At 41.2% G+C, this 24,341-nt stretch overlaps 1 protein-coding gene across 7 annotated transcripts in view; it reads right to left on the minus strand.

Annotated features, from left to right (window-relative positions):
• The window catches only part of GRIA3 (glutamate ionotropic receptor AMPA type subunit 3), a 222,304-nt gene that overhangs the window by 179,695 nt on the left and 18,268 nt on the right, over positions 1-24,341 (minus strand). For all 7 annotated transcript variants that reach the window (XR_014712945.1, XM_084638760.1, XM_084638764.1 and 4 more), the window contains one exon: positions 2,017-2,256. Coding sequence is in view for 6 of the 7 variants with exons in the window: in XM_084638760.1 (XP_084494886.1) it covers positions 2,017-2,256 (240 nt within the window). In the remaining variant the exon portion in view is untranslated. The remainder of the gene's footprint in view (positions 1-2,016; positions 2,257-24,341) is intronic.

Here is a 24,341-nt window from a genome sequence, read left to right on the forward strand (position 1 = left end):
TGTGCGTACCCCCAAGGTACATGAAATATGAAATCCACACTAGCCAGAACTGCTGGACTCATAATGGGATCTTCAAAAACAACTGTAAGGACCTATTAAGATGATATGAATGAAGAGGCAGAGAGCTCGGTCCAACATGACAACTGTAGGGAGAGAGAGCATAACAGAGCCAGACCCAGACTCCTAGGCCTCGTCTTCACTAGGAAAAAGGTGTGTTTTTAACATTTTTAAAATCTCTGCAAAGACAAGGTCAGTTGTAGTTTTAATGTGTGTTTGCTGGTCAAGGTAAATCTCAGAACCTCTCCTACAGTTTACCGTGACGAGCCAACTCATGTTAAAACAACAATTTGCCTTGTATTCACTTAACTAACCTGTTAAAATACACCCTTTTTCTTGGTGTAGTAATTGCCCTAGAGCTTAGAAAGGTTTTAGAGAAGGCTCTACACATATAAATGACTTCCCAAACTAAATCGACCCCCCAAACCTTTTGACTTTCAACCATTGCTAATCATGAACTTGGAGCAATAATGTGTTTCTTTCTCCGAGTAAAACATGTTCATCTTAATTCTTTCAGGTCACTTTACCCTAGAAAATATTAAATACCATTTTGTAATGATCATTTGTTGATATTGTTCCTTTGGTTCTGTGATAAATGACATTATCTTCACATAAGATTTCATCTAAAAATACACATGGTAGTTTCATACACTGAATTAAATCAGAGACCCAGTGGTTGTCAAAAGTTTCAAAACTACCAGCATTCTCAACTGCAGAGAATTCTTAATTCTCCATGTATTTCTACTTGATCTCACAGATTTGTAGTACATTTTAACTTTACCATGATCTATGCTTCCCAAAATCTATCAGTGCCCTTATGTCTCTCTGCACATTCAGACCCATGTTTTAAAAATATTAGTCTACACAAAATGTCTGCTCAACCTTTAGCTGCACCAAACATTATGAAAACTTTGCACAAATCCATTTAGTAATAACATGTCAAATGTGGCCTCTTGGGACTTGACCCTTTGTCACTCTGCTATACACCAAGCCCCTCAGAACTTCATGGCAACGATGGAACCCAGATCCTTTTGCTCCAAAAGTGACATCCCCTGCTATTTAAACAAAAGGAGAATCTCCATGAGCCATGTAGGGCATAGGGCCCACAGTTACCTGTTCTGAATCTATGCAAAGGAGGGCAGTGGTACACATATACATTACTAGTTCATTACAATAAAATGTTACATAGGAATTCCCATACTGAATCAGACCTGTGGCGCATTTAATTCAGTATCTTGTCAATGGCCAGCACCAGATATTTCAGAGAAACCCCTACAACAGACAGATGTGGGATAATCTGCTCCCACTCCCATGAAAAAGCTCATCCTAATTCATAAAAGTTAGAGGCTGATTTAAAACCTGAAGCATGAGGTTAATATCCCTTCCATTTTATTTTTAGTATTAGCTATCATAACTCCAGATATTCTTGTTATCCATGTACATGTCCAGTCTCTCTCTGACACTCTATGCTACACATCTATGTAGTACTTTTCATCCCAAAGACCAAAAAACATTTAATAAATTATATGCTTACCACAGCACTGAAGTGCAGCCACCTCTGGGGTGCAGTTTGGTAGCCACGTGGGAAAACATGCATTACTTTTGCCCAATTTCAGGGAAAAAGCACACAGTTATGAAAAGCACTATGGGATCTTTAATGCCAGTGCAAAGTAGGTCTTGTGTAACAATAAACTGCATGGCGTTTACCTTACCTACTTGGAAGATGTCAGCAACCCTATCAGGATTTAAACCTTTGGTTCCAGGGAACACAGGTATTCCAAAACTGATGCTTACAGCAGTAAGTTATTCCTCCTGCAAACATATTTGAACCTTTTGTTTTCTAGGACAATCAATCAGAAAGAACGACCTGTGTTCAAAGCCAACCATGGATGCATTGTTTGACATCAATATTTCCAGCAAGTTAGATATTGGAAAGCCTCCTAAAATGACAGTTCTTACCTCTTTCTGTATCGTAGAGGTATACAAACTTTTCCCATTTGTAATGAGTCAGAAGGCTCAGGATGGCTCCTTTTAACGCTGGCCGCATCTGAATGACAAACTGCACATCTGCATCTGCTGGGAAGCTGGGTGTGACAAAGGAAGTGTGCAGAGCTCCACAAAATGATGTCAGTGTGTTCATGGACATCTGGTCATAGAATCCAAAGATGGCATAAACTCCTCTAGAAAACTGTGAACAAACTAACAAACAAAAAACAGAGATGTTACAATATGAAACCACCATGAAGCAGTGTTATATAATCAATGGGAGGGGTTGGGGGAAAAAAGGAAAATTGCAGTTCTGGTTGCGAAGTGTTCAGTGTCAGCCCAAGGAAAGTAACAAGCTCCAGAGTGGAAAGTCCCCTGCTCAGAAGTACTTGCTCTGAGCCCACCTGCCTTCATCCCCCAACGTTTAACGCAGAGATTGTCAACTCAAACATTCCAGCTAATCTCAGCCTCTAGGGACTATCCTGGAGAGAGGAGGAGGTCTCAAGATAGACAAGCCCTTTATCTCTGAGCTACACTGCATGTTCTATTTCATGTTCTTGAAAAGAACAGGAGTACTTGTGGCACCTTAGAGACTAACAAATTTATTTGAGCGTAAGCTTTCGTGGGCTACAGCCCACCTCATTGGATGCATAGAATGGAACATATAGTAAGAAGATGTATACACACATACAGAGAACATGAAAAGGTGGAGTAAGAGGCTAATTACTTAAGATGAGCTACTATTAGCAGGAGAAAAAAACTTTTGTAGTGATAATCAAGATGGCCCATTTAGACAGTTGACAAGAAGGTGTGAGGATACTTAACATGGGGAAATAGAAATTAATGTGTTAGTCTCTAAGGTGCCACAAGTACTCCTGTTCTTTTTGCGGATACAGACTAACATGGCTGCTACTCTGAAAACTGAAACCAGGCAGATGAGACACAAATATTTCAGCCACCCCTAATCATCACTCTTGCCTAGTAGCCACACATTTTACCTAGCAAGATGCAAGGGAAATGAATTACATATAAAAGAAGCCAGGTCTTCTACATGAAGATATATTGCTTTCCAAAATACTACACCGAAACATTCATTTTGACCACAAATGCTAACATTCAGAATCATTAAAGCCTGTTTATCTTAAAAAGGACTCTCCCCAATATCAGGTCCTTGACAAGGCAGCATAGATAACACCTTGAATAGCTACTCAACTGTGAGCATTTGATTTTCTTCCAGGAGACCCAGATGCAAAAATATAGGTGGCATTAAAGAATCTTTTTAAGAGCTTGACCATTGTAAATGGATGTGAGCAAAAGTGGATACCAACAGCAAATAATAGCAGCTGCTATTAGAGAGAAAAGAGGAAGGAATAAATAAAGCACCGACTTTAAAGAAAAGGTTTTCAAAAAGCCTCCACAGCAGTAAAAAGGAAAAGATACAAAGGCAACCACAGTACAACCAGCATTTATTCCTAGGGGTATGATGCACACAGGAATTAACACATTAACAAAAATGCATTTTTGTTAAACTATGTACCAGTAGGAAATAAAAACAGAAAGTCTGCTATAAAAAGTATCTGCTGAAGAAACAAATAAAAACAAACAGAGTTACAGGCAAAATGGAAGTGTATCAAAAAGAAGGGAAAAAATAAAGGCTCTATCAGAAATTATGACAGTATCAGGATCATTGTAACAGCTTAAACTATGTCAACGCTATAAGAAAATCTAGCGAGTTTGGGCATGATCCTGTGAGATGATGAGTTTCCTAACCTTCCACTGACTGAGCACCTTGTAGACTCAGACCCTTAATGCATTCTCATGGATCATGTACTGTAGAGAACACTTAAAGGAATACATTTGTGCTAAATGCCCTGTTCTTTTAAGTGTTCTTCTGGTCAGGGAAGCAAGAAGTGTGCTGTTGAAATCTGAAAACTGTTAGGTCCTCACCATCCCTTTCTGTCTTCTCTCTGCTCTGGGGATGGGGCCCAACAAAATGTAAACAACCATAGACATACAATCCCTGTAGCAATATGCTGTCACCCCACAATGTGAATGCACTGCTACTGCCCTCTACTGGCTACAATATCAGACCTGGTCAAATGTGTATCATCATGTCATCCTTTTGTGGATTCAACCTACAGATGACATAAACCTTAAAACAACTTGGCAGGTGTGAATCTTGCCGAGATTACTACTGCTAAATGAATAATGTTGAACTGGGCTGTACCCAACATATGTTTTCCCATTGTCATCCCAACATAGTTCTGTTATCATCAGCCTTCCTGATGCCATGGCAATAAGTGCACGGCTAGAACCTAGTCAGGTAAACACTTTAAGTGCTACATTGATGCAGCAATTTTGATTCTGAAAGGGTTTCAGCAGAAATTGATATATATGCCCAAAGAACTACAGAAAAACATTTTCCATAGATTTACGTGGTATCAAAGACAACTACAGACTAACACGGCTACCACTCTGAAACCTGCCTGACTTAGGGTACCAGTTCTTATTTTTGATCAGAATGAATGCTTGCAAGAAAACTGGCTTTACGTTCACAAGCTGCCAAATACTAAACCAACAGAAACAAAATTTAAAAATATCCTGTTTTTCCCCTTCATTGTAGAGCAACATTTAAGTTCCTGATCTTGAAAGTCCAATGCCTTAGAATTCCCATCAAACTACCTTGTTTCTGTTATTTCACAAACAGAGGATATGCAGGGCTTGATTTTCAGAAGTACTTGAAAACTCACAACTTGGCTCAAATCTGTGGGTGCTGAGCACCTCTCAGATTAGGCCATGTAGTCCCCATCTCTTCAGCCAAATTCTCTCTCTCTTGCCATTTTAAAAAGTAGAATTAAATTGTGTCTGTGTTCTGACTGGCTCATCCCCACTTCTATGGGCATGGGTATTATGAGCAGGGAAGTTGTTTAGTGATTGTGGGCAGATTGGGTACATGACAGCATCTATGCCAAAAGATGCCTAAAAATCAACAGCAGGATATTGCCAGCCTGGAGCATCTTAGGACAGTTATTCACTACTTTGAAACTGCCTCTCACCTGATACTTGTAATTCTATTTTTCTTAGATACATTTGTTGGATCAAAGAATTTAGTTTTGTCTTAAAAGAAAAAGAGCATCTTTTATTTCTCCTGAATTATGTCTACTCACTACAACTCTACATATTTAATACTTTACAGAGTGACTTGATAAGCTACATTATTTCAGAATATCTTCATCTCTTAAAGCTTCCCTACTTCTTTCTTTGCAGCTTAAGACTTCTGATTACCTATTCAGCACACAGTGTAGGGTGCCAATTTGATTTTACTGGCCCATTTAAAGGGCAAATAAACTTTTATTTTTATAAGGGGAAGATAAAGGGACAGTTATCTTATCCTCAATGCTCATTTGCTTTTTTGAACTTCTAATTCTGTTATGATTTTGTAGCATAAAACTCTCTTTCACAGAGTGTTTTGCTCACCCATGGACTTACTGTAGCTGGCTTTCCAACAAATACATCTTTAAGTGAATTTTAAATTTCCTTACCATTCTAATGCCATTAATCAATGAGCCACATTTAAAAGCAGGTGTATTAGCAAACTACACACCCAATTCTATTTTCCTCCCATATACAACTTTTCTACTGAATGCAGGGCCAGTTTTCATTATTATTATTTTTGATAGTTCAGCACAAATTGACTTATATTTGCTTTTCCTTATTGGAAATACAGAAACAGTCATACACAGAAAGGGACTGTTAAATAAGCAATTTTGTTGCAGCAAAAGACAATGCAATTAATTTTTAAGAAGCGATGTCAGAGGCAGACTCATCACACCCGTAATTACTGATTCTATGAATTGCTTTCCCTCTTTACTCACTGCAATATAATCATTAATTCTAATATAGGAAAAGAAACACTAATAATTTAATTTTAGTATTTTAAGTGCAATGGGGGTGTGACAGGTTGGGTCATAGAAACCCCTTGGGACTGCCACCTGATGTGCTGAGACGACCTCTGAGCCTGTTTTCCCTGGCAGCCTGGGACTTCAGTACCATGTCTTGTTGAGCCAGACACGCTTGCCTGATGCAAACACAGACCCAGGTCTGAACCACGTCCCCCACAAGCTGCAGGTTTAACTGAAAACAGCTTAAGAAGTGCTCCTGTCTCTAGCACCCAGATACCCAGTTCCCAGTGGGATCCAAACCCCCAAATAAATCCGTTTCACTGTGTATAAAGCTTATACAGGGTAAACTCATAAATTGTCCGCCCTCTAACAACACTGATAGAGAGATATGCACAGCTGTTTGCTCCCCCAGGAATTAATTGCTTACTCTGGGTTAATTATTAAACAAAAGTGATGTTATTAAATATAAAAAGTAGGATTTAAGTGGTTCCAAGTAGTAACAGACAGAATGAAGTTAGTTACCAAGCAAAATAAAACCAAAACACGCAAGTCTAAGCCTAATACAGTAGGAAACTAAATGCAGGTAAATCTCACCCTCAGAGATGTTCCAATAAGCTTCTTTCACAGACTGGACTCCTTCCTAGTCTGGGCCCAATCCTTTCCCCGGTACAGTTCTTGTTCCAGGTCAGGTGGTAGCTAGGGGATTTCTCATGACTGCAGCCCCTTTGTTCTCTTCCACCCCCTTATATGGCTTTGGCACAAGGCGGGAATCTTTTGTCTCTCTGGGTCCCCACCTCTCCTTCTAAATGGAAAAGCACCAGGTTAAAGATGGATTCTGGTACCACATGACATGGTCACATGTCCTGTAAGACCCCAAGCCTTCATTCTCCCCAGCCTGACTCACAGGAAGACTTGCAAGTGAACAGAGCCATCTACAGTCAATTGTCCTAGTTGATGGGAGCCATCAAGATTCTAAACCACCATTAATGGCCCACACTTTGCATAATTACAACAGGACCTCAGAGTTATATTTTATATTCCTAGTTTCAGAAACAAGAATGATACATACAAATAGGATGACCACACTCAGTAGATAAGCTTTGTAATCATACCTTAACAAGAGACCTTTTGCATGAAGCATAATCCAGTTACATTATATTCACACTCATTACCATATTTTCATAACATCATATGGAGTGCAACGTCATAGGGGGTTGTTCATCTGGCAAGGAGATGAAGTACAGTACAGTATTTGGTATGCACTCCCACAGAAGAGGGAGGATGTCTTAAATCTAATTTAGGAAGTAATTTTGGTAACAAATTTACAAATGAATAACAAATGAACAACATGAATCAACATAACATGTTGATGTTACATGCATCAGTAACAAATGAAGCAACATTATTAGTTATATGGAAAGGCCGGAATGATTTGAAAGTACAACAAGGAATGCAACACACATTTCTTATAACACAACAGCAGCATATATTTCAACACAGCATTTAACGCTACACACATATAGAGAAGGCTGATCCACAGAACTCTCCAAGTAAGTGTTTTGCCTATCCGATAACTAAACCCCTTTACCTTGCTGGTGATTCCCTAGCTTTCCTAATGCATTCATTATTGCTTATGACTATATGAGCCCCAGCAAAAATGACCTACCTGTACATTCCATACAGTCAGAACGTATTCGGCCTGAAAACAGTACAGCCATAAGTAGTACAAAGGTTGTCCATAGAAGAGAGAGAAGACAAAGTGTAATATTGCATCTGTGGCAACAGCTATGCTGTGAAGAGACACAGATAAACCAGTGGCAGCTGTATTAGATAAGCCACTGACACTAAACTGGGAGAAGAGGTAGATACGCTGGAGGGTAGGGATAGGATACAGAGGGACCTAGACAAATTAGAGGATTGGGCCAAAAGAAATCTGATGAGGTTCAACAAGAACAAATGCAGAGTCCTGCACTTAGGACGGAAGAATCCCATGCACCACTACAGACCAGGTACCGAACAGCTCTGCAGCAGTTCTGCAGAAAAGGACCTAGGGGTTACAGTGGACAAGAAGCTGGATAAAAGTCAACTGTGTGCCGTTGTTGCCAAGAAGGCCAATGGCATTTTGGGATGTACAAGTAGGGACATTGCCAGCATATCGAGGGACATGATCGTTCCCCTCTATTCGACATTGGTGAGGCCTCATCTGGAGTACTGTGTCCAGTTTTGGGCCCCACACTACAAGAAGGATGTGGAAAAATTGGAAACATCCAGCGGGGGGCAACAAAAATCATTAGGGGACTGAAGCACATGACTTATGAGGAGAGGCTGAGGGAACTGGGATTGTTTAGTCTGCGGAAGAGAAGAATGAGGGGGAATTTGATAGCTGCTTTCAACTACCTGAAAGGGGGTTCCAAAGAGAATGGATCGAGACTGTTGTCAGTAGTACCAGATGACAGAACAAGGAGTAATGGTCTCAAATTGCAGTGGGAGAGGTTTAGGTTGGATATTAGGAAAAACTTTTTCACTAGGAGGGTGGTGAAACACTGGAATGCGTTACCTAAGGAGGTGGTGGAATCTCCTTCCTTAGAAGTTTTTAAGGTCAGGCTTGACAAAGCCCTGGCTGGGATGATTTAGTTGGGGATTGGTCCTGTTTTGAGCAGGGGGTTGGACTAGATGACCTCCTGAAGTCCCTTCCAACAGTGATATTCTATGATTCTATGAGTCTAAGCCCATAACCATCTATGTTTGTCCTCTGCAACAGATAGACCCACTGTTCCCATTTCTTTTGTTCACACTCAAGCTCATCTAGTAGCAATAACAAGCATAAAGTTAGGGAAGAGGAGAGCCATTTTAGCACGAGGTAATACAGAGAAGCAGCATAATACAAGAATAGTTGAGACACCCCCGCTAACAGGATAAGAAGTTAACTGCCATTTGTCTCCACTCATATGGCATAAGCGATGAGATGGCAGAAACTGATGAATCCTTAAGGATGTCAAGAGAAGATGAAGAACTTTAGGTTCATGCAGGTTTGAAGTGATTCCCATCAAGGGAAGAAAATGTTTGTAGGGCTAACAAATGTAGCACCCAAGAACACAAGGGGTATATTTACACTGAACACTAAACCTGGGTTCCGACTCAGGTTTGAGCTCAATCCTCTTTTCTTTCCACACACAAATCAGTTTGACTCGGGTCAGCAATTGCTCAGGATCCATGTCCTAGGACCCTGCTAGGGGTCAGAGCCTGAGTCCTGCTGGATTCAGGTTCAAAGCCTGTCATTTTGCACTGTGGACATACCTCAAGCTGCAGATCTGACTCAGAAGTGTAGTATGGACTCGTTAGCTTGGCTGTGAGACGTAGGCCTAGCAACTGTAAGCCCAGGTTTACAATGCAGTGTGTATGCTCAAACAAGGACTTGGAAACAGTCTCCACAAGCCTGGGTCTCAAAAACCCTGGGTTTACAATGCAGCGTAGACATAGCCTAATCTGTCAGGGCTATGTAGGGTGTCTTCACATTCCACCACCACCACCAATTTGATATAATTACCCTAGGTACACATTTCCTTTCTAATGCTCGGACATTCATAGAAAAGGCCAGATGGGACCATTAGTTCATCTAGTCTGACCTCCTGTATCCCACAGGCCATTAAATTTCACCCAGCTTCTCCTGTATTGAGACCAACAACTTGTGTTTGACTAAAACATCTGGTCCAGAAAGACATGGTTTGACTGTAACACTTCTTAAATGTACTGTACTTTAGCAGGAAAGAGAAACATATTGATTAGACCAGGTTCCTGGTCGCTCCATGTTTAACAGACTTCTTTCCCACAAACAAATCCCCGATGGAGCACTCAAAAGCAGTTGATTTGCCCAAGCTGAAGCCTGAACCTCATTTCACCAAAAGGAAACCAGAGTCCAACTTCCACATCAGAATCCCAGCCTCCCAATCCCACCCACAAGAGTGTTCCATGCAGAATGCTGTGGTTACACCTGATTTCCAGACTGCAGGTTCCTAGGAAGGCTCTAGGGGACAGAGCCTCACAAAGGTGCCTGATTCTTTCCAAGTGGTTATTGGTGGTCTTGCTGTTCCTTTGATTTTTGTTTTCTAACACTATTTAGTTCTTGCAGCTTCTTGTGGATTATGAATATTCATGACACAGGGAGTTTGTATTAGTTGTGACATTTCTGCAGTCTGTTAGGTGGAAGCTGACAGTATAGCCCTGGTTAGGGAAAAAACTGGCAATTTCTCCTCAAGTGCAGGTTCTTTTCTCTGAGGTCTTTAGTTAAACCAAACCAAATCACCTGCTTTCAGCTACAGACAATTGGTGTGTCATTGGGGAGATTTATAAGGGTTATTTTTTTTAAACTGTGGATAAAACCAACAATACTGACAAGATGATGAGTGAATTTTAGCCTGTTTGTTCTATTCAATGATGTCACTAATAGCCAATTTTTAAAGGTTAGAATGGAGTCCTTACACACCTGGCTTATAGTGTACTTAAGAAGAGACGGAATACTGTTAGAATGGGTACTGGAGACTAGGATTTCTGGACCTAATTCCCACCTTCACCCCAACTCATTGTGTAACCTTGGACAAGTTACTTCACCTCTCTCTACCTCAGTTTCCTTCTTGGAAAAATGGGCATAATAAAACTTACCTACGTCACAATGGCATTGTCAGGCAAGCATTACTGTAATTCTCCTGTATTTCTCACAAAACAGATTCTTCAGTTTTATGCTCCCCATTTCCCTGAACCTGGGATTGTCATAGGGTGGCCCCACCAAGAGCACCCTCCTGCGGCAGGCTAACACAGAACAGGCACACCTGCTTCAATTTCTCCTTCAGTGGTTCCCAGAAACTCCACGCAAGCTTTCTTGACTCACTGACACCTTATCTTCTCCATCAGAAACCTGATGGAAATAATGTGATGAAATGCAGACATCCACCATAATGATCCAGGCCAGATTCAAACCATTGACCTCGCTGTGAAAGTCTCCCTTCCCCCAAACCTTTGAACCTTCCAGTCACCTTGAGATTATTCATTCTTCACAAATTTATGTTTGATTTACGCCAACCGACTTCATTGCGTTCAACAAGTAGAACACCAACAATAAAAATCTGCCTGCCATATGTACTAATAAAGGCAAGGCAATCTGTGAGCTTTGGTGTTTTCAAAATTAGCACATTTTAAATGTCCTATGTAATGTGCACGACATTCACAAACACTGCAATTTTAATCGTTTGAAAAACCCCCCAAAAAACAACAACCGCCCTCTCTCTGCCCTTACTGGCGCCCCTTTACCTTCTTCAGAAATTCCAAGAAATATGAATCATGTTTTCAACTTTCTGAAATTTATTTTTGGAGTAGTGATAGGAAGTGTTGCAAAGGGAAATGGGGTTTGGAATGACTGGAAGCATGCTGTGTTATGTTTGTTGCCATCACTTGGTCACTTGCTATTTAGTTACTTAGCTGCTTACAAAGATAAAAATTATGTAGAATTTGGGCCATTACACTGTCTTTACTTGTAGCTTATTGTCCCAAAGCTAACAATTATGTAGAAGCTGGAGAAAGTATGCATAAAATGAGTACTTTGGCCTACAACCTGCTAAAGTTTAACAAAAGCTCTTGAAATTCTTTATATTCCTACCTCCTCTACAATGCTTAGGAACCCAAGAGTGCTACCTTCTACTTCCTAACTCAAATTTCTGTTTTCTCAAAATGTCTGATCAGAGCATCTCTTTTGCTAGGCCCCAAATGTATAAGCATTGCTTGTCTTTATCCTGGGAAGTTTGATACTTGTTAGATGTTAAACTGTGCAGGATTCAGCATGTTATAAGAATATTCCTTGTCAAAGGATATTAAACAGATTACCAGGGCCAAATACAAAAGGTAATCTGTTGGAGGTTTAGGGAACCAAAATGGAGGTTTAAAGATTAAACTAGATTAAAGGTGAGAGGAATGAGAACCTGACAGACTATCAATTAATTTTTTCTTGGAGGATTTCAAAATGAATTAAGCATCTGAGGACCATACTTTAATATGTGCTGCTTAGGATATTTCTGGATCTTGCCTAGAAGGATTTATTATTCTTATTAAAATGTTAACAAGGGTTAGTACTCATTGTGCTAAACAATGTTAACATTCCACAATATTCATTAATTTATTTTATTTCCCAGAATGTTCAATTACATTGCAATAAATTACAATGAAACCTCTGATTTATCTCAGGAAGACGATGTCAAAGGGCCACTCTGAAATACGACAGAGACAGGTTGGGTAAGTTAATATCTTTTATTGAAACAATTTCTGTTGGTGAAAGGAACAAGGTTTCGAGCTCCACAGAGGCCTTCTTCCAGTCTAGGAAAGGTAATCCGAACAACACTGCAAACACTTCTTAAACTTGCATTTCTACTTAAATACTGTAGGCTCCATTGCAGCACTTAGTTTTTTAAAAACGTGCACTGGGTTTCAATTTTGCACTGTGTTATGCTCAACGAAGGTTTCTTATTTGCAACTTGTGATGTGGCTTATTATTTATTATAAATAAATCCTTGGAAGTGTCATGACACTGTTTAAAAAACTCATTAAATCATTGCACAATGCATGAAAAAAATCCTTATTAAAAGTACCAGGAATCCTTACACAAACCCATGTATAAAGCATGATAAAATCCCTGTGCAAAAGGCATGCACCTCTCCTCCCCACAATCTATTCACAACAACACCCTAGCCTCAAAGTAAAAGCACAGCACATCCCTAATCTTGTGCCCTGACCCACTGCAACATTTGTCAGAGGCTACCTCCCTGGCTGTTCATAATGTGCTTCAAGTCTGCTCACCTCCTCTGCCCACCCTTTGTCAAGGCTCTCTGCCTTGCTCTCACAGACATAGCATGAAAGACAGTACGCAGATAGTGCTTAGCAGCTGCCAGCCATGATATCAGCCACCTCCATCTCCACTACAGCCTTCCAAATTCCCATTACACTGTCACTCTGCAGCTACTCAGGATATAGTTACCTGAGGCTTCAGAAGCCAGGGAGGCAGAGGGTAAGGTGGGCCTCCCAGAATGTGAATCACAACAGCAGTGGTCCTGGGAGTGAAAGTTCATTGCAGAAAACAGGCCAGAATTTCAAAAGATCCAGACATCATGGACCTTTCCAGACTACCCTATGTTAATTTTGGTGAGCCTACCACAGTGATCAGCCACACCTTACAACACCATGGACAAATAGCCCTTCCTGCTGATGAAGGCATGTGAAGGAGCCACAGAATAGGCATGTGTCCCCCATCAATGGAGTCAGTACAATTTGGGAATCCCAACCATGCAAATCCATCAATGGCCTCCTGTGCATTACCAAGCTTAATCACACCGGGGGAGAGCACCCTTTTGATAGCAGGGCACAGCTCATGACAGCAGTCCTGACAGAGGACTACCAACACCAAACTGGTTAGCTACTGACCAGTAGTTGTCAGGGGTGGCAAGCTTCCCATTAGTGATGGTCACACACTTCTGTGCACTGAGGAGAGTTTTCATGTTGGTGTTATGGTGCTGTGGCTCCAGGGTGAACTCCACACAGATTTCTAGACCACCACTGCCAGTCACCCCGGGTCTGCACCACTAACCAATCCCACCACTCAGGGCTAGTTAGTGTTTGAGTCCAGAAGTGGCTGCTCACCGAATGAAGCCGCTCCAGGAAAAGTTTATGAAAAAGAGACTGCTCAGTTTCATTCTCCTTCTCGACAGGTGCCTGTATCACGCTGCCTCTCAAGTCATCACGCATCTGAGATACAGATGTATCAGCTGTTCATATTAATGACCATCAGTTCACAACTCTCAGCAGCATTTACTCATGCTGACTGGCTGGCACTGGCTCACAAATAGATGAATAATGGGATGAAAGGAGAGGACTCATGGGAAGTTTTTAGTTTGACCGCAAGTCCCAGAATTCCAGTGTCTTATGGCAGGCATATGTGCAGCAAGACAAATCTCAGAATGCATACAGTCTAGCAGCAAAACAATGCACCATAAGGTTTTTGTCCAGAAAACGGAGTTCTTATTTCAATACGTAGCACTGTGTGGACACAATGACCCTAAAGGGAAGGAGCTAACCCAAGAGAACAAAGCGGAGTGGACACGCTGCTTGCAAAACAGTTATTCTGGATCACGTAACATGGATAAACATAAGCTAAAACTTTCAGTCGACAATCCCTTACTGCCAATGCACATGGGTGTAAGCGAGCAAAGAATCAGGTTCAGTTAGTTTAACTTCCTTTTAAATAACCTTTCAAAAGATCGACTTGCCACATGCAGTGAAGTGGAACTTAGTATGCAACTGCAGTTAGAAATTGTAAATAATGCCTTGTTTTAAGTGAAATTTGCCCAAGACCTACCAAATAGAAATGTATTAAGTTTGTGCATTTCTAATTTGCTATAGGTTAATTTGCAATATGCTCCTGTTTTATAATTTAATGATTCTGACTTTTAACTTGCAAATATCACGGTCAAATTTCAGTTTCAATTTAGAATAAACATTTGTTCTCTGTGTTAATACCAATATAATAGTCATTTAGGGATTTATACTCACGAGGAAATATTTGTTTTACTGAACTTACAGAATCTAATATCATGGTGAGATGCTAGGAATGGGGCAATACCATAATTTGTATTTACCTATCTCAAGTATTTCTATACTGTCCACCACAATAGTGTATAAGCATGAGCATCAATATTGTGATGAGGCAAACCGTTCTTTGTTTAATGTAGAACAAGTCATGGATTGTATATCGGATTAGTATTGTTCACCTTCACCCGCTGAACGTTCCAAGGTTATGAAGGCTGATTTCCCAGCAGACCAGACTCTCTGACAACAATCTTTACAACGTCGGCATCAGGGCAGTTTATTTTTGAATATGATGGTTGTGGTATTCCGCGAAGTAGATTTCTTTGGTGAACTGGGGTAGCACAGCTTTTCAGACAGATTAATAATTTAAGTGAAGTGTCTCTTCAGACTATAATATAAAGGGACAAGAGGCCTCATTTTCCATGAACAAAAGATTTTTTTGTACTAATACTGCCTCTTTTGATTGTATGTTTTAATCAACGTGAACAAATCCAGGCCTTTCTTCCAACCAGCGTGTTATCAGTCCGAGCAAAACCTTTCTATATAACAATAGAAAGGAAGCATGCAATAAAACAGAAATGTACTGAATAAAATGTAGCGATTTTCTTTTATGTGAATTTAATGATTGTGAAAGGTAGCAAACTGAAAGACACAAAGTCTTAAATACTCCATTAGTGCCACAGAAAAGGGACAGGAAATGGAGCAATTCTTCCCAACTGTGCCAGACCAGTCTGTCTGACCCCCTGTTCTGGAGGGATTACCTATAAGAAGGGAAAAGGTAATTCTGTCTCTTTGAATTATTCACCTCTTGTGCACTCTTTTGAAGCCACCAGTGAATCTGTGCTGAATAAACACAGGAAGAATTCTTAAAATATTTCAGATTGCTTGCACATCTTGATGGGAAGGAAGAAGAAGACACTTCTAAATCCTTTTTTGAGGTTAGGAGAATAGTTCTGACTCTGCAAGTTGCCATCTATGTATACTGCAGACCTTTGACTCACATGGTTTTCTGCAGAAGTAACAGAAGTCCACAGACAATGTTGAATATGGCACTATAGATGAGGTGTTTTTAAAAGAAAGCAATCAGGAAGCACGCAGTCAGATTGCAATTGGTCCAATAAAGAATGCACTCAGTCCATATTTTAAGAGGTCTTGATGCTTGTGTAAAAAAAAATACAACCCCTAGATCCCTACATTACACATGACCCTTCCAAATGTGACACTGGGACAAAGCCTGCTGTGTTTAGCATGGGTCAGATTGCAATACAGTTACTCACTCTGGTTTCAATAGTTCCTCACTCCACATTTAGTCCCAACAAAGTTATTGGGATTACTTGTGAAGTAAGATGCTACTCATTGGGAGCCAGGCTATATCAATCGAGCGCTATCGAAACAGTCCTAAAATGAAGTCCCATTGAGATTATTCCCATTAAGTAAATCAACCTAGATTTGGCTCACTGTCTTGTTATGATAGCGTCTTCCCGTAGTTCAAGAAGTAGTTTTGTGCTATGCCAGCGTCCTTCTCCCCTTCAGAGGTGCTGGAACAATTTGTATAGTGGGGGAGCTGAGAGTCACTGAACCAAACTGCTAACCCTGTATATCAGTGTTTCCCAAACTTCAGACGCTGCTTGTTCAGGGAAAGCCCCTGGCGGGCCCGGACGGTTTGTTTACCTGCTGCATCCGCAGGTTCGGCCGATCACGGCTCCCACTGGCCGCGGTTCGCTGTGCCCGGCCAATGGGGGCTGCGGGAAGTGGTGTGGGCCAAAGGATGTACTGGCTGCCGCTTCCTGCGGCCCCCATTAGCTGGGCACAGTGAACCGCAGCTAGTGGAAGCCACCATCAGCTGAACCTGCGGACGCGGCAGGGGCTTTCCCTGAACAAGCGGCAGACCAAGTTTTGGAAACACTGCTGTATATGATGGAAACCACTTCAAGCCAGAGGGAGCGGCAGCACCCCCCAGCACTCCTAGTTCCAGCATCTCTGCTTCCCGAGTATGTCTAGTTTTCCATGTCAAACTGGAAATAAAGTCAGTTTTAAAGTGACGAGTTAAAAACAGTTTCAGGTACTACATTCAGCCCAAGTCCTCCCAGCCAATTTTTGTGGTTTTACAATTACATTTTTCTATTTTTTTTTAATGTCTCTCTCTTCTGTCACTGTATAAAAAGACCCAGATGAACAAAGGGGGAACTAATTGGCTAATGTAGAAGGGAAACCTGGTGACAATTTGCTGTCACTATGCAAAAAATAAACAGAAAAATAGAGACTTTTTTGTCTCTCTCTTTCAGTTTCAGTGACCTTGATGCTCCTTGTAAAGACAGACATTTCAGACTGCATAAGTGTGCTTGAGAAATTCACAATATCTCTAATCAAATTGCCTGCAGGATTTGAGTCTATGTAATAGCCACTAAAGATTATTCACTCTTCCTAGCTTTAGCACTACTGCAGATGTAAGTAGCTGCTCAGGATCTTTGTACCATTACTTCATTTCACGTTTAATCTGCAGGAATCAACTGTTCTGTGAAGTTGACCACTTATGTTACTGGAGGACTAATGGGACAGAAGTGGAATAATTCTATGTAGTTATGGATGTAAATATGGTGCAGGTTACAAATAAAACAAATATAGGGATTTCATTCTGATTGCTAGGATATACTCATCCACCCCTTGAAACCACCACATGGCTTCACACATGGAAAGTCTCTCAAACAGCAGCTGCAAGCACAGCACAGGTTGTGCATTAGAACTAAAGCCAAATGCATATCTTAGTTACAACACTGTAACTCCCACTGAAATGCCCAGGTGTATCTGGGTTCTGACTCTGGTTCAGCATATGTACCAAACATCTCCCGTAAACACTTCATTTCTAATCATAAGGGATGGTTAGAATCTAGAAACAATTCATCATTTGATGTGCTCACCAACTCAAAAAGAAGAATATTTCAAACAAAAAAGGAAAGAATGTATCACACCCGGTATATGTAGAAGATACATTTTATTTGCCTGGCTACAGTGCTTTTATTTAAGGTACTTAAATGAGAGAACTTTTTGATCTAGCAGAGTATAAGGAGCTTTAAAGATAATTACGGTAATCTGTTCTATTCCAGAGACGTTAGCAAGATTTGCCTAGTTCTCATATATGCCTCTGTGTTGGTCACAACCACAGTTACAGTCCTTGCACTCTCCATGTGCCTGTGTAATATACTGGTGAGTGTGTTACAGGTCCCCTTTTTTTGCCTAATCCCCAGATGATATGTGGATGTGACAGTCCTACCTTGGCTCTAACTCAAACTGTAGCAGCTCATGGCTTTAGTTCTGAAGGTCCCGGATCAGTCGCTGGTGTCCCGTCCATGACGCTGGCCATCACATACGGATTTACTCCAGACTAGCAGTGAGAGGAGTACTAGGCTCCCCAAAGAGATACAAGAAGGCTGCCCCCTCTGTACGTGCTAAACCAGCACAATCTGTGGGAGAATGCATGTTACAATCCTGTAACAAGGTGGCAACACAGCCGGAAGCATAAAGCCATGATCTGACCCACAGAATTACATATAGGTGTACCTGCACACACACACACACACAAATCCATAATGTGACTAAAAGGCCCCCATTGTCAACAGCTTCCATTTCAGGTCTGCTGAAATTCAGGATGCCTCTCACTGCTGCATTTAGTGCTTATGTGTGGAGAAGCCTTTCTGTTAACATGGGAGCTAGGATGGGTATGAGACTGAAGGACTTTCTGAAAGCACGTATCAGATTGATGTTAAGCATCACTCTTTTCTCAGCTGCACTGTATATCTATTTTTAATTGCAGTCCCTTGGTTGAATTATCGTAGTCCTCTTTGATGGAGAGGTATCATTCAGGGAAGGATATAAATTACTATTACCCAAGAGTATTCGCTGTTAAACCTTTACTCAAGATCCTGACATTGCATTAAAATGCTATCTACTGTAATCAGAGAGATTCCTCTGTGTTTATATGACATTATAGGATTTGCATATTGTTGTAAGTAAAAAAGAAAAAAACCTCAGACACAGCTATATCTGGGTAGGATTGCCAGCTTTCTAATTGCACAAAACCAAACACCCTTGCCCTGCCCCTGCTCACTCCCCTGCAGCCTCCCTCCGCTGCTTGCTGTCCCCCACCCTCAGTTACTTTCACCAGGCTGGGGCAGAGGGTTGGGGTGCGGGAAGGGGTGAGGGCTATGGCTAGGGGTGCAGGCTCTGGGTAGGGCCAGAAATGAGGGATTCAAGGTGCAGGAGGGGGCTTCGGGTGCAGGAGGGGGTGAGGGCTCTGGGGTGGGGCCAGGGATGAGGGGTTTGGGGTCCAGGAGGGGGCTCTGGGCTAGGGCTGAGGGGTTCGGAGTGTGGGAGGGGGCTCAGGCAGGAGGTTGGGGGCAGGCTCTGGGAAGGAGTTAGGGTGTGGGAGGGGCAGGGCATTAAGGTGCGGGAGAGGGTTTGGGGTGCGGGCTCCGGCCAGGCAGCACTTACCTCAGGTGGCTCCCAGAAGCATCTGGCATGTCTGGCTCCTAGGCGGAGGGGCCAGGGTTCTCTGCATGCTGCCCACGCCTGCAGGCGCCACCTCCACAGCTCCCATTGGCTCAGCGTGGAGCCCCCGTGGCTGCCCCTGCGCTAGGAGCCGGACATGCCAGCCGCTTCCGGGAGCCGCATGGAGCCAGGGCAGGCAGGGAGCCTGCCTTAGCCCCGCTGCGCCACAGACCGGACTTTTAGTGGCCCGGTCAGCAGTGCTGACCGGAGCTGCCAGGGTCCCTTTCTGACCAGGCGTTTCAGTAGAAAACCAGACTCCTGGCAACCCTATATCTGGGGCCACTGCAAACACCAATTACTCCAGCTTTTGCATTCCTAGTGATGACTCTCTTTGTTTATAACACTAAAGGTGCATTTGACATGCTGTATTTGTTCATATGCTTTGCACTGGACTTCCTTTTGTTGTTGTGTAAAGTGGTTATAAAAATCTACCCAGTCAGGTCTTAAACAGAGGCAAGCAACGTAACCGTCTTGGTTTCATGTGGTGCTCTAAACAATGACTTTTCTTAAATAAGATTTAAGAAAATGAAAATCATTCCAAATAAAGCTGACCCTGCCACCCGCTCCAAGTAGTTCTGACAAGTAAAATGAAATCACATCACGGAAGATACAGAGTAGGAGTAGACAGAAACCATCAAACAGACACAGTGAACACATTTTCATTCACCAAAGGGACTTTTCAAACTAAAGTAAACAAATGTGTCATCGCGTATTTTCATAACTTCAAATACCCAGAGTAAGTGTGAGAGGTCAAGTAAATAAGTGAGGGTAATCACGCTGTACCATGCGGTAGCCCTCTGAAAAGTAAGCCACATTCTGGAGACCATTTCTAAAATGGCTGAATTTACAGGTACTCTAATACAGAGTCCATTATAATTTCCCAAGTGAATGAGAGAATCCAGTCTATAGTTAATTAGATCCAATGATATGGGAAATGCTAGATAATTAATTGCCTGTTTTAAAAGATTTAACTCTGAAAGTGAATTGTAGAAGGAGATTTTGGGGAATTGGGTAGTAAAGTTCATCTCCTATTATAAAACTTTAATATTGGTCTCCACACAGAATTTCCTAAGCAATCATGTTGTAGAGTAGGTTTATTAAGCAACATCATTGATCATAATTTTATATGACACTGCCACTTTACATTTATAACTTTTAAAATTTTGCCATTAATAAGAGCTGACGGCACCTGCACAAAAATGAGATACACCTCGTAGGAGGCTATGGCAGTGAAAACAATATTAAAAACAAAGAATGTTAATACAAAAAAAATAATAAATCAAGATGTTTAAAGCTTAGGAATATCACTCCAAGAGGAAACATGATTCAGTCAACAGATTTCCGCCATTAAAACAATAATGCCTTTTTTCCTTTTGCTTGAAAAAGTTCATTATTGTCTAAAAATTTTTTAAAAAAAGTTACTAAACAAATTACACTCTGAAAAGTAGTTAGCTACATTCAGAAGATGCTCAGGCTTGTGGTTAATCAAGGTACCTGTTATTATGCTTGCCTCTGAAAAATAAAGCCATTTAAACAAGCCAGCATGCCCAGCACACATCCTCTCTGGGATGTGTGCTGGGCCAAAATGAAGAGAAGAGGCACAAGTGGATGTTTGGGGCTGTGGATCCCGTATGAAGACGACTTCTGGTGGAGCTTGGAACACCACCACCACTTCTGAGCTCCCATTGCAGTCTGCTATTAAAGACAACTGAAGGAAATTCAGGGTCAGTGTACATTTGAATGAGCAATATCTTAACCATCTTTTTACGTCTGAAAGCAGGATTTGGATATCTTATTAAAGTGCTTGGTTGACAACGGGGCTCCCTGAAAGCGCTGTAATAAAGAACTTTATACAGGTGTACAAAAAAAAGTCTGTTATCTTCAAACAATATAATCAGCCTCCCTAGTGACCATACAACATACTCTCCTCTCCTTCTTTCATTTTGTTTTAATCTTAATAGAGGTCCAATCCTACAACCTCTATCAAGTATAGTGCTTACTGTCATCATGAATGCATCCGATGAAGTGAGCTGTAGCTCACGAAAGCTTATGCTCAAATAAATTGGTTAGTCTCTCAGGTGTCACAAGTCCTCCTTTTCTTTTTGCGGATACAGACTAACACGGCTGCTACTCTGAAACCTATCATCGTGAGCTATTTCATTATGTCAGTGGAAACAATTGGAACCAATAGGATTGTTCAGGACAGAAAGCACTACAGACACTAACCAGGGTTTGCAGGATTGGGGTCTTTGGCCATAAGCCTACCAACACTTATGCAAGTGCTTCACTTTGCACATGCAAGTAGTCCCACTGAGTTTGTAAGATTGTTTCTTAGATTGTAAGCACATCAGAGTAGGGAACCAGTATTTATAGTTTGTATTGTAACATGTCTCGCACACTTTATAAATAAAAAAACCTAGAGAAGATTAGAGCCCTTAGGATAGTATGAGGATTTTCCTTTTTGCTCTGTGGTAAACTATGGAAAGAATCACAATTTTCAGTAACAAGAAAATATAAAGACTCTTTTGTATGTTGTTTTTCCTCAAACTGCTCTTTTTGCTGAGAAAGTTAGAAAAGCAAAGCTGTTAAGAATAGTTTACCAAGGAAAAAATATCTGCTTTTCAACTCCCAGGTTAGCTTTTGGAATAACTTGATACCGCAGCTGAATAGCCAAGCTTGCACATGTTTTAATTAGAAGTACGATGAACACCTACTGTTTGCATTTATAATGTAGCTGGTTCATGAACAGTGGGAGCAAATTTGTCCATCACAAATGTTTGGTTTGTGCTGCTTTGCTGCATAATTTCAGCAGGAAAAGCTTCTATAACAATTAAGCAGAGACTTTCACAGCTGAAGACAGGCTCTAAATTTTGTCAACTACAATAGCTATTGTTTTACCTTTTCTGCTGTATTTTGTCAGATGAGGCATTGCACAAATTATCAAAAGAATCCAACTCACACTGGCTCTATGCTAACAAGATAGAGGGGGTCTATTCTCCAACTGATATATATGAGATATATTCAGCTAATTCTCAATAGCTTTTTCGGAGTTTGGGCATGTCAATATTCTGTGCTGATAAGAGAATAGACCCTTGACAATGTTATTATATTATCTGCTCAAAAAAGATATCATCAATTAATATGGCAGCTTGCAAGGTACAGTAGACTCATTCCAGGTACTGGTACAAGGGAAAAGAAAGCAAAAGTCTGGAATGTTAGTAAACTATTGAAGAGCAATGGCTCACTAAGATCTGAATTACCAGTTAAATGAACACACCATCTCAAGCTAAAATGAATATTTACAATGGTCCAATATACTGTTAAGGAAACACCTCTCTATCTGCATTTTGATTATATATTTTTAAGCTATTATTTGTAAAAAAAAAAAAGATAATTTTTCAGTTTTTGTCACTGGTAGTTTGTGCTAGGGGAAAAGAGTTATTTTTAAACATTATATTTAAAAACTACAATAGAGAGGTAAGATGTGAATTAAATTAAGCTTCTGATCACTAAATAACAAGCAAGTGCATAATGATGGGTTGCTTTTAAGAATATTACAGCATTGCAATTATTTTCATCAGCATAAATACAATGATCAAAATAGCATTTTAAGAATTATGGGCAAGACCTTCAGGTGGTGTAAGCCAACCAAGGTTCAGTGAAGTCAGAGTGGCTAGGCCGATTTACACTAGCTGAGATTCTGGTTTTATATATTTTGCATAATCATAAGTGCAATTATTTAGTAAACTTGCTAGAGTTGTAGACTTATGCACATTTATATAAAACTAACTACAATTGTCAATAGTTTTAACTACGACTTACCCTTCAAATTGTGCTCAACAAGTGAAAAGCTAATTGATGCTGACCCAGCAGCGAAATGAAGACAGACACATGCATGGAGCTAAGTGGCAGACTGCAACTTTTATTAAATTTCAGCACAGGAGATGGGCGCTGCCCGTCCATCAACCGTACTCTCCTGTGCCAGGCATTTAATTGGTTCCTTACCATATCACCCATAACTTGAGATAGGCTCTCAGCCTCCCCCTCCCCACCCACGCTGCCAGGACTCAGCTCCCTGAGGGGGACAGCGAGAGGGACAGAGGGTGCGGAAGTTTGGGGACCGCAGCCCACAAGGTCTGACATCAGACCGCAAAGGCTACAAGCTCAAGACCCACCACCAAATACAGGTCTTTTCCTCTGGAGACCCTTCATTTTAATTTTTTTAACTGCACTGGAAACTGGCCAAAAGTTGCGACGAATTAATAATTCAACCCAAGTATCTCAGTTAGGCACTAAGCGGCTTCCTACTTAACCCACTATGGTTGAAGGTGCTGCAAGGAAGGCAGAAAAACTCCTTGGTCCTCTGCCAATTGGCCCACTGGGGAAGAAAGCCTTCCTGACCCCCCAAACGGGTGATCAGCCAGACCCAAAGCATCTATCAGGTTGGGTTCCCGTTCCTAGTGGGTAGGATGGGGCTGGAGGAGTGGAGCCTAAAGAGACTCTCACTCCAGGTTAAATCCTGGGAGCTGGGGAATGCTGGCCAGTCTACACTGCTCCCTCACAGCTGGCCAAAGGGTGCTAGAGACCCACAGTGGAGGAGGAGCTGCGTGTGTCCCTTGGTAAGTGTCTCCTCCTTCGCTGCTGGGACTTTCCTCAATGAGTGGGGGAGCTTGATGAGGCCAGCACCAAAGGGGGAAAGTGGATGGCATTTATCTAGAGCATATATGGTGATATTCTGCTCTCAATTTCACCAGTTTAAATTTGGAATAACTATTGTAGTCCATGGAGTTACTCCAGATCTACACTAGCAAGTAATGGTAGAACTAAGAAACCCTTAGCACACTTTAATTTATTTCTGGCCACCCACATTTTAATTACCCTAGTAGAAGACAATGGGAATTATAAAGCAAAGCACATATACATTTTACTCTTTAATTTAACGAGCATAGTTAAGTACAAATATGAATCAATCATATATATAGCATCAGTGAAAGGACACATCATTTAAGTCAGACATTGGCTTCTCATTCGATGTATTTGTTAACGTTCTGATTTAGAACAACAGATTGCTGCAGTAAGGGTACTGAAGCAGCAGCCAAAGAGCCATCTGCTGAGCATCTCTCGGGTGAATTCAATACCAGAAGAAGTAGGTGACTGAAGAACCCAAGCAATGGGGATACACACCATTAACTAAGTGACAGAATGAAGGATTGAAAACTTTCTAGGGTC

The sequence above is a fragment of the Lepidochelys olivacea genome (genome assembly GCF_965140295.1).
Source record: "Lepidochelys olivacea isolate rLepOli2 genome assembly, chromosome: 9".
NCBI classification, from domain to species: domain Eukaryota; kingdom Metazoa; phylum Chordata; order Testudines; family Cheloniidae; genus Lepidochelys; species Lepidochelys olivacea.